The 11,396-nt window shown below is 45.9% G+C and overlaps 1 protein-coding gene across 1 annotated transcript; it reads left to right on the top strand.

Moving 5' to 3' along the window:
• The first annotated feature begins 3,217 nt into the window (after positions 1–3,217).
• On the top strand, positions 3,218–10,698 carry LOC134043359 (killer cell lectin-like receptor subfamily B member 1). The gene is made up of 7 exons (XM_062491551.1): positions 3,218–3,299; positions 5,307–5,381; positions 5,938–6,024; positions 8,152–8,217; positions 9,117–9,259; positions 9,892–10,001; positions 10,548–10,698. Exons 1-7 carry the CDS (start codon positions 3,218–3,220, stop codon positions 10,696–10,698), a joined length of 714 nt encoding a protein of 237 aa, XP_062347535.1.
• The last annotated feature ends 698 nt before the right edge of the window (positions 10,699–11,396 follow it).

Below are 11,396 nucleotides of genomic sequence, written 5' to 3'. Positions count from 1 at the left end.
GCCTAGTATGTTAAAAATCTCCCCTTCTGTCTTTCTTGGCCATGTCCACACTGAGTTTGGGATTGCACAGGCTGAAAGGTGGACATGACTGGTCTTGGAAACATGGAAATAGAGCTGGGAAGAGTAGGAGTGAAGTGGGAGTGTGAGGGGTTATTTGTTAGGAAAATGCTGTCAGATGTTGCTCATGCCCTTAGCTAGAGTTTAGGAAGCCAGATTCATTAGGTGCTAATGAATTGCAACAGAATTATTAACACAGACATCTCATTATTAACACAGACTTACAGGGCCATTGTCCCACCCATATAGACCCATATTAAAATATTTTTAATTTACTGAAGATATTTGCTGCTCCCCATCATAATTTTGTGGGAAATACACAATACCACAGAGAAATAATAAGTATATATTTAAATGCTGAAAAGTGTGGCTAAGTGCTCAGAAATACGATACAAACTACCCTGTGTGTTATCTCCAGTAGTAAGTTATGAAGCATCTCAGTATCACATAAAAGAATTTACGAATGGAGCTGGAGCCCCCTTTTAACTCCACCCCCCCCCAATGGTATTTGCATCCTCTTTGTCAAATGGAGTTCAAAAGCACAAACTCAGTGAGGTATTGCACTTTCCTTCTTCAAACAGCACCGACCCACACAGTCAAGTCCCTCAAGATGCAGCAGAACCTGCTGATCAGCGTAGGCAATATTCCACAGGAAAGAGGGGCTCTATTTTTATGGCAAAATTTGTGGGATTGGTGTTATCATGTGCTTGTCACTCCAGAAAACCAGCAATAAAACCCAAAAAAGTTGATTGAACTCAATGGATGTTTCCTACACTCAGTCTATGTTACAATTGGCAAGTTAGTAATGCAATTCCCTAATATAAATTTGAATAAATAGAAAAAAAACTTGAATTAAAAAATAATTAAGATTTGGTGGAGCTGAAAAAATCACAGAATAGTTTGGGTTGCCCAGAGAAGCTGTGGCTGCCCCATCCCTGGCAGTGTCCAAGGCCAGGTTGGATGGGGCTCTGAGCAACCTGGGATAGTGGAAGGTGTCCCTGCCCATGGCAGGGGGTTGGGACTGGATAATCTTTAAGATTCTTTCCAACCCATTCCACCTTTGTGGAGATGTGGAATGGCTTCCTGACTTTGTTGTGACAATAGCCCAGCTTTTATACTCTTAAGCAAACAAGCTGACTTAATTTCTAGTTTCATTCCCCTGTTGGATTTCTCCCAAAGCCTGGCCAGGGCTCAAGGGGGAACCAAGGGAGTTGTCTTTGTTTGTATACCTCCCTAATTAGGCCAGATGTGGCTTTACCCAGTTTCTGGATAGGGAAAGGTAAACACATGCTTTGCCAGTAAACAAACACATAAGAATAGTTCATAATGATTGCATATATACATACATATATACATATACCTATTCATATACATATACATATACATTATACATTATATATTATATATTATATATTATATATTATATATTATATATTATATATTATATATTATATATTATATATTATATATTATATATTATATATACATGTATGCATAACATACATTTGGTTGGAAGGTTCATCTAGAGGCAACTTTGGCTCAGGGCCTGTTGTTCAAGCCTCAGTCAGAGTCTGTTGTTTAGGCCTCAGTACTTACCTGCCTGTCACAGAATTTCTGGACACATCTCTGTCAGGTCTGAGTGCTGCTGCAAACCTTAATTTGACCGCAGTACAAACTTCTGAGTCTTCAACCACCACGGAAATTGCTTCACTTCTTTCTCTCACACAGGTGGTGTTTGCTTGGTTTCTCTGGGCCTCTGGTTATGGGACATGAGACGCAGAATACCAGAACACATTCTTGGCCCTTTGAAGAAGCCTCTGCCATTAACACTGGCAAGCAGAGGATGTTCCTGATCTGATGGCCCTGAGAGAATATTTCCATAATAGAAAATTGTCTCTCTGTGAAAGAAATAGGTTCACTAAGAGTTGGTATTTATTTTATGAAAAACTGCTCAACTTTTTCCTATAATTTGTTCTAAATCAGAAAAGCAATGTCTTATAGTTCTGTAAAGACAGGAATACAGTAATAATAGAATCGTGGAATGGTTTGGGTTGGAAGGGACCTTAAGATCATTTCATCCCTAACCTTCCCTGTCATAAGCAGGGAAACCTTCCACTATCCCAGGCTGCTCAGAGCCCTGTCCAACCTGACCTTGGACACTGCCAGGCATGGCGCAGCCACAGCTTCTTTGGGGAATCTGTTGTCCTCATCTGGACTCTCTCCAACAGTTCCATGTCCTTCCTGTGGTGGGACTCCAGAGAGAAAAGAGGTCATCCCTCAGCCTCATTTTCTCCAAACTGGACAAACCATGGAATCCTCAGTGGCTCCTCACTGGACATTCTTTCCAACCCTTCCACCAGCTTTGTCCCCATCCTCTGAGGCTCCATTCAAGGACCTTCACATCCTTTTAAATTCTAGGGCCTTAGGCTGCTTAATTTCCTTTACAGAAACTGATATGGGCTACATTTTGGATTTGTACTGAAGCAGCGTTGAGAACAGAGGGATGTTTTAGTTCTTGCTGAGCAGAGATTAAACAGAGTGAGAGTCCTCTGTTTGTCATCGCACCCCACCACTGAGGGGGCTGGAGGTGCACAAGAAGTTGAGAGGGGACACAGGTGTCCCCAACTGCCCCAAGGGATGTTACAACCCTGGAAAGCCAAGGGCTTGTTTTGTTTAGGCTGCATTATTCCAGTTGCTGCCATTGCATATTAAGCATGTTTTGCATTTCCCAAAACAGGCTGGGCATATCCACATTTCTAAATCCCCATTTGCCCCCAGAATTACCTTGTAGAAAGGAAGAAAATGTCTGTGAGCTGAACAGAGCCCACAGTGCTCAGGACAGAGCAGGGCAAAGTGCTTTGCATGTGGGTGTGTAAAGCTTTGGGAAATCAAGACACTTCAAATGCCAGCACCACTTCCCAGCACAGGTGACCTCAATGAGTTCATGAACTTATATTTCCTCCTGTTACTGACATAAAACCTGTGCTATCAAAAGATTAAATAGAAATAGACTTCTCTTTTCATTTGAAGTTTATGCATGACCGGAAGAGTCAAGAACTTCCTGCTGAAGTTTAGAAAGAGGAGGAAGCTCTGAGCTGTAGCCAGCCCAGAGCCCCACTCTCAGAAGAGCTGAGGGAGGGAAGAAGAGAGTGGAACAAGAATGGCACAAAATGTCCTTTATGCTGACTTGAACTTGCCTGAACCAACCGGACCCAGAATCCTGACGGTCCCTGATGTCCAAGGTAGGTCCAGTGCCGAGCACTGAGCTTTCTTTGCATTCTCCAGTCTGTCTCCTATACATGTGGGAAGAGTTCCTTGGAGCACCAAAGTCCCAAAGAGAACAAGGGAAGCATGAGTGCCAGTGCTGGAAACTGCAGGTGGAGTGTCCAGATAGAGTTATTTATATTTACACAGACAAGTTAGCATAAGATCTAATTTTCTCATGCTTAGGTGCAAGTGTGAGGGAGTGTCTGCACTGTGATATTAAGAGTATTTTTTATCCATTTAGGAGACTATTGCAGAGCTGTACATCCGTTGCTCCTGCCCCAGGCCTGGTGTTCCCCAGCAGACTGAGATTCCTGCAGCAAACTGCTCAGGATGGAGTGGCTGCTGTTGCTGGAGTTTGCAGCAATCTCCTGCACTGCTGTTCCTGCTCCCTGAGTAGAGCAGGCATTGCCTGAGGGCTCCTCCTCCTGCTCTGGCTGTACAATCTGCTTGTTTAATGCACAGGTTTGAAAGGTTTCATGGCAGGATTTGTCTGATTTAGGATCAAACATTTTGCAAAATTCTAAATGAGGATCTATCTTTCTTTTATGGGTTTCAAATAACACCATAAATATTCACACTGGTTTTGCAATGTCTGCGTGAAAGTACATCCTAAAAAGAAGACTACATACAGTGTGTTTCTGTATTTCATTGTCATTCTTTCCTTTCTTTCTAACCCTCCTTTCACTGTGACAGAAATTGTTTCTTGCCATCCAGTGTTTGTCTTCTGCACAAAGTGGGAACCTTCCACACATCTTCTCAGATGGGGGGAGTTATGAACACCCCAGGAAACAGGGTTTTAGCACCCCTTTGGGCAGAGGGAGTTCAGGGCTCAATTGACCACAATAGATGCCACCTGATAGCAAGTTCCATTTTACTTATAATTTAACCCATGTATTCCTATTCAGAATTTTGATAGATTTCCAATAAGTTTTATGTTTCTCTGCTTGTGTCTTTTGGGGAAACCCTTACCAACTATTCTATGTGTTCACTGAATTTATGCCCCAGGTTTCCCAGTTATCATCTCCATCTTCTGAAAACAGCTCAAAACCCTGGTTTCTGTCCTAGCTCTGTACAGTGATAGAACCCAGGGGGCCCTGAGTCATATATCACGATGTCTTTGAGAGTTTTATAACATTGCAACATCTTCTTTTTGACTTTCTACCCACTTTTTAATCTCCCCCTGACCTTTCTTTCCTCCCCGTTTGTTTTCTTCCCTGCTGGTTTGTGTTTATTACCTGCAGATGCCAGAACAGATTTCACCATTCTCCACGTTATCTTGTTAAGTTTGATCAGCCCTTGAGCCCCTCCAAATTTAGCACAATCTGCAGTTTTCAGGCTTTGATGTTTTAGTCATTCTCACCATTCCTGTCTGGATGAACAACCTTAGGCCACCCTTGGCACTTTGCTCTCCTTTTGCCAAGATTGACAATGTAGGTGTGTGGCCCTGTCCCCTCTGGTATTGTCTGCCCTGAACAGCAACCACAACTGTTCCTGCCTATAGCAAGTACTCCAAGGGTGAAAGTGTCATCACGGAACACGGAATCAGAATATGCTGAGCTGGAAGGGTCCCACAAGGATCATCCAGTCCAGCTCCTGGCCCAGCACAGACACCCCAATAATCCCATCCTGTGCATCCCTGAGAACCTTGTCCAAATGCTGCTTGAGTTCTGGCAGCTTTGGCGCTGTGACCATTTCCTGGGGAGCCTGTTCAATGCCCCAGCACCCTCTGGGGGAAGAACCTTTTCCTGATATCCACCCTAACCCTTCCCTGACACAGCTCCAGCCATTCCCTCAGGTCCTGTCCGTGGTCACCCTGGAGCAGACATCAGTGCCTGTAATGGCGAAAAATATAATTTGTGCATGGTTAACCACAGTCATATCAATCAGTTGCTGTCCTGTGTTCAGCTTTTCTCACAATTTCTGTCATTTTTGTTTCATTGAAGTTTATTCTGAGCTGTCCCTGTGTTCTGTTCTTGTTCCAGACTCAGGTTGTACCTACGCAGAATTGAAAGTGAAATCCCAAGACACAAATGCTGCAGCAAGCTGCAAATCATCTGGTGAGTTTAACTGTTTGATAAAGTGATGGGAATGTAAACAAGAAGGGGAGAGGGGCTGGTCCTGATGCCCCAACCATGCAGTGACACAAAACCACGAGGAGGCAGGAGGATACAATTGTCTGCTTTCCCCACTCAGAGCAGGGGCACCTGAGGTGTTGCATTCTGTGCCTCCAAACACTTGTTGGCATTCCTGGCAAAGGAATAGAAAAATACGATGGGTGACACCCAGACAGCCTGAGCCCAGTCTCCTGTTCCCGGCAGCAGTGAAAAGTGACAAAGGAGGTGAGGAAGCAGAGGGTGGGCATTGATTGCTAGGAGGACTCTTCTCCTTTTCACCTCTCCTGAAAGCCATGGCAGGTTGGGATCTGCTCAGTTCCTTGAGCACAGGTGACCAGAGCTAGTGGGGAAGCACCAGGACATTGAGCCTGGCTGCAGCCTGCAGGTCTGCAAGGCCCCAGAGTCCCAGTGTGAGCCGGAAAAGGGCACCTTAGAATGCAGAGGAAAGGGGCTTTAGTCCAGCTGTTCCCCTAATCTTCATTTTTCTGTCCCTCTGTAGGTCAAAGCTGGTGTTCCAGAAAACGTGTTGCTATACTGGCGGTGATAATCCTTGTACTAGTCCTGGCAGTATATTTCATAATCACATGTAAGCTCTTTTGTTAGTGTTAGAACAGCAATTAATTTGTCTCTCTCCCACTGACTGATGTCCATGCCATGACACATGAAGCCAGTAGGAACAGAATTTACAATTAAAAGCAAAGGGCAGCAGTTTTTAACTAGCCGTGGCTTAATGGGATAGGTTTCATCTTTGCTAAAGGGTATTTTGTGGATTTTTGTTATAATTCTGATTGTGCTGCTTATGTTTTCATGCCTTTTTGTTGCTTCAAAAGAACTGTTACAGAGGCCTTCTTAGTAAATTCAGAAGGGGGAATTGTGGAGACCCATGGCCTTGCCCTGAAGGGATGTCCTTTGAGTGGGCTGTGATTAGCTTATCTCAACCCTCCTGGAAGGATGCTCCTTAGGTTGGAACACCTTTTCTTATCATGGTGAGCTATCCCACCATGCCATAGTACCCATGTTAATCCTTTGTAACCCATTGGTCTTCCCCCCTTGGTACCACCCTTGCTCCCCCCCAAAAAAACCCAGTATTTCCCCCAGTTTAGGAGGGAGCAGTCATCCCTGACTCCCTTCACAGAGCTGCTGGATAATAAAGGAATCTCTGTGGAATTTGCCATGCGATGCTTCCCTTCTCTCTGTCCCTGGGTTGGCCTGGGATAGCCTCACAAGCAGAGCTGGAATTGCTGAGATGAAAACACTGATCAGAGCTGATCACTTGTGGTCACGGCCATCACTTGCTAGAGGCTTATCCAGCGGCTGGGAGACCAGCCAGAAGATCCCCTAGAAGGCAGTTCCTTGCGGGACTCTCTCTCTGGGAAGGTTGGCGGCTTCCTGGGTCTGGAGCATCGGATCTCCATGGACCCCCTAGCAGCCAACAGTGGCTGTAAGAGAAAATCTGTAAGAAAGTAGAGCAGTTTGAAAGTTTAAAATTCCAACAGATAAAGAAGGCCAAAGTCCAAAGGAAAACCTGACAACATTGAAATGCCAAAGAATTTATTATACAAATGTTTCGAAGAAACAAGAAAAGATTTTTTAATGCCTACCAGTAATATCATTGCTAACAGTGAGAATCCCATAAAGTGATGAGGTTGTATCATAAGACCAAGATGTCCATAATACCAAAATCTTCAAATAATTCTGAATTGAAGTTCATTTGAAGGAGGCAACTAAATCACATCTTAAAAGAGTTTGCTTACAATCATAACATATTTTGAGCTATGTAATAAGATAAATAATATTTTGTAGAAAAAAAATCTTACTTCCATAAGAAAAAAAATGTTAATAGATCTATTTGGTATTTCCTTTAAATGTTTTCAAGGAATCATTTTTAAATTTCAGATGGTTTTGCTTGTTTCTCTCCATCCTTTGATAGCTGGGAAATCTTGAGAACCCTCCAATCTCAAGTCCCACAGTTTGTCACTAGCTCAGAGATGCACATGGGAAATACATGGCAATGCCTTTCATCCTTGGAATTTAAAAATAGGGCCTGGGGAGAAAATTCATTCTCCTTTTTCAAGGCAAAGAGTTCAGGATTGATACATGACAGTGCCCTGTCATTTATAAAATGTCAAATAGGAAGAGGTGGGGCAAATTACAAACAAAAAATAAACCAAGAGAGAATAAAAAGGTGTAATTTTCATTGAATAGAGCTTTAAGTAAAACATGAAAAGGGGAGGCCTTAGACTTGCATCCAGGACTGGCCTTAAGTTATAGTTCCTCTGTGGGGCTCAGTGGCTGAGAACAGCTACAGACCTGAAAAAATACTCCTAAGAAACTGGGGATCTAAACCTGAGAAATTACATCAAGGTAGTTTTTACGCTGAAGAGCACACAGGTTTCCCTTGTGCTCCAAATAAAAACTGTTGCATTTTAAGTTTATTCTAAGTTTTAGTTCTGTATGAATTTTCCATAGGGTTTTGTTGTGCCAAATACACTGTTATTAAGATAAAATGTGTGTAAATGAACTAAAGTGTTGCCTTTTATTCAGTGGAACATGACATTACCATTCTACAGTTTTTATAATAGAATCATGAGCAAAGAGGCAGAATTTGCAATCTGTGTTGGGTGATGGAGGGTCAGAGAGTACTAGCAGAGCTCTGACAGTGCATGGCATAGTGGTCTTTCTTTGAAAGCAGAAATTATGATCTTCTTTCTAGGTGGTCCAACTGCCTGCAACCAAAAGGACCCAACAAAATTATCCCACATCCCGGAAGAGGCACCAGGTAGGCAAACCTCGGTCATTCCATAGCGAGTTTGAAAATTCCTGTTGGATTGACTGTTAAGTGGGACAGAAAAGTACTCTGCCAGGATTTTGTTCAGAAGGAAAACAAACAACCCCTCCGCCATGCCAGAACTCTGGAGCCCATGGAGGGTTTGTGTTTGCACCTCCTTTGGAACCAGTGCTGGCTCAGCTCTGCATTCCTGCTGCACAGGGAAGAACTGATGCCTCTCTGCTGCCAGAGCAGAGCAGTCTGAGGCAGGGAAGGCACAGGAGGAACAATCCCTCTGGTACCCAACCCCTGTAGGGAGTGGGATGGACAGTGTGCCTGTGCTGCTTTCCCAAGGCCCCTCCATTGCCAGCCTTTGACCTCAGTGCAATTCCATGCTGATTTTTAGGCACTTTTTAGGCATTTTTGCTGCTTTTTAGGAGCTGCTGGACCCCCAGCCAAAATGTTTCCTGCAGGCCCTGTCTCCCTGAATCCCATCCACCCTTCCAGCTCCCACTTTCTACTCCTCCTGCCCCTTCCTGGCAATGCACACAAATGTTGGTGCTTTCAGTAGCACCTCTGCTGCCCAATTCTGCATCAGGCAAACCAGAGTTTGGGAATCTGAGAGCTGCTTTTGGGCCCTGAGCATTTCTCTGTATGTCCTGAGCAAGGATGGCAAAGGCTGGATCATGTTTGCTGTGCTGCTCCCTGTCTGTCTTTTACCTGGTGGTTTTGGGCTGTTCTCAGCTGCAGAGCCTGTGGGGGATCCCTGGTGCTCTGGTGACAATTCTCATCAGGAGCACACAGGCAATTTTGTGGCTGGCATTGCCTCTCTGACCTCTCTTTCTTTTTTTTGTGGCATTCTTTGGTCAATGTGAACATGGATTTAGCATACCTCTTCTTCCCTTCTGCAGGCTGTCCCCCGTCATGGAAAAAACATGGGACAAAATGCTACTTCTTTTCTCCAGAGAAGAAAAAGCAGGACTGGAAATCCTCCCGTGAAGAATGTGCTGCCATGGGCTCAGACCTGGTGATCATTGACAGCAAGGAAGAGCTGGTGAGATCCAACTGCTGGGGCAGCTGCTCAAGGGGCTGGAGCTGCCTGGCCAAGGGCTGAGCAGTGACAATTGTGCCAGCTCCTGTCACATGGCCTTGGGCTCTGGGATGTGCTGCCAGCCATGGACACCCCAGTCTTGGCAGCGGGAGCAAAGCCCTGCACAGGGAGAGGCTTCCTGGGGCTTGGAGTCCTGCCCCTGGGAGCTTCTGTGTCCAGACCTGATCCCACAGGAAGGAGCAAACTCCCTGGCCAGCTGGCTGGGATTTTACAGGGATTTAGCACACAGGCTGAGGAGGTTGAACAGACACTCATTTGTGAGAGCCATGGCTGTGACAAAACCTGAAAAGGCTTTGCCAGCTCCATCAGAAGGGAAAAGTGTCCCCAGGTATCAAGTCACACTTGTCTGACCGCACTGTTCAGCTGTAATGGCGCCACAGGTGTATTATTACAATTGTTATATTCATAAGGGGCCTCTAAAATGGAGAAATTCATCCTCTGGAGTTGTGGGCAGAGGTGCTGTGGCTGGATGCACCCTACACTCTCTGTGCTCCCTTGTGTAGCACTGGGACTTCTGTGCCAGGGGTGAAGAAAATGTCATTTTCATGTGTTCCCATTGTTGGCTTCCTTTCCAGAATTACCTTCTCTCAGAATCAAAATATGGGTACTACTTACTTGGTCTCACTTACTCTCAAGAGGAGCAGAAGTGGAAGTGGATCAACAACATGGAACATGACCCCAACCTGTGAGCTCATACCAGCATAGTCCCTGCCATGCAGTGTCTGGGAAGTGGAAAATCCCAAAGCCAGGGCAAAGAGCAGAGAGCCCAAGGGAGATCAGGGACTGTGGTTTGGGGGAACGTGATTCCTGGAGATCCAGGTGCTTGCGCACAGGCCTGTGCCAAGGCAAGGGAGCCTTTCAGTGCCAGGGAACACAGACCTGTCCTGTAAGGATGGCAGGAGAAGACACAGCTGTAGTTCTGCAGGGGAAAGAAGGATTGGACTGGATGCAGTTCCCCTGGTGAAGGAAGGAGACAGGAGGCAGGGACAAGAGAGTGGATGATGTCAGCACCATTGGCTGGAGGGGATCAAAGCAGGGGAATGTTTCTGGATGGGAAAGCATCACTCAGAAACTTTTGTGGAGATGTGGGGAACAAAAGTGAGGAATGGGAGGGAGATGGCAGCAAGGCAGTTCCTGATCCCAGTGGCAGTAACAGAGCTGAGCAGGTGCCACTCTGCCTTTCACTGCATGTCAGGAATGTAATCCCATTTCACTTTTTTCCCCTCATCAGGTTCAGGATAAGCAGACCTTATAGCGACTATAACTGCCTGACCATTGGATATGATAGAGTAGGAACTGCACCTTGCTATGGAAGCGGAACAACACAAATCCTGTGTGAAAAAGCTGCAACAATGTCAAAAAGGCATCAGAAGGCAAGCTAAAAACAAGGGGTCCAGGCTGACCTTTTATCCCCAGCTTCCTGTAGGAAATGTGGTTGGGATGTGTGTCATTTCTCTTTAGCTGCCCAATCTCTGCTCCCAGGCACTCCTGCAGCCTCCCTCCAGACTCATGGCCAAGCTCAGCCCAGCCTTTCCCTGATGGTGTCTGAGCCTGGCTGGATCCCCTCTGGAAGAGCTGGCACTGGCACACAGGGGGAATCTGGGACTGTCTCGTGCCAGAGGTGGCACTTCCAGGAAGGCAGTGCCAGCAGAGAGGTGTCCAGCCTGGGGCCAGCGGTGATCCCAAACAGATCCTGACTCTGCAAGTCACATCCATGCACAGCCCTGTGTTCCCAGCCCTGCCTGTGCCCAAGCAGACCCTTCCCCAGCTGGCCACAGCCTGGCCTTGCCTGCAGCCCCAAGGGAAGGGCAGCACACATTTCTGGTTGGGATCTGGTAGGGAAGGGCAAGCCCACTCCTTGCCAGTTTTGACAGGACAAAGTCAGGTGTGGGTGTGGATAAACCTTCCCCTGTCCCAGACTGTTCCACGGGCACATGGGGTCCCAGAGTCTGTGGGGGAAATGGGAATCAGCCTAAGGGAAAGGATCCTACAGCAGCACAGCTTTAGACATAAAGTCAGCCCCACTCCTGTGTGGGGAGGGGAAACATTTAGGATCTGCTGGAAAAGGGCACAGGATAGA

The sequence above is a fragment of the Cinclus cinclus genome, chromosome 4, assembly GCF_963662255.1.
Source record: "Cinclus cinclus chromosome 4, bCinCin1.1, whole genome shotgun sequence".
Lineage (NCBI taxonomy): Eukaryota > Metazoa > Chordata > Aves > Passeriformes > Cinclidae > Cinclus > Cinclus cinclus.
This window is presented reverse-complemented; position numbering and strand designations above follow the sequence as displayed.

What these genes read in the sequence shown, in the direction of transcription:
- LOC134043359 (XM_062491551.1), top strand. Translation starts at nt 3,218, where the DNA reads ATGGCACAAAATGTCCTTTATGCTGACTTGAACTTGCCTGAACCAACC. An exon ending in AGCAAGCTGCAAATCATCTG is followed by an intron (nt 5,382 to 5,937) that starts GTGAGTTTAACT and finishes GTCCCTCTGTAG; the next exon opens with GTCAAAGCTGGTGTTCCAGA. An exon ending in TTGACAGCAAGGAAGAGCTG is followed by an intron (nt 9,260 to 9,891) that starts GTGAGATCCAAC and finishes CTTCCTTTCCAG; the next exon opens with AATTACCTTCTCTCAGAATC.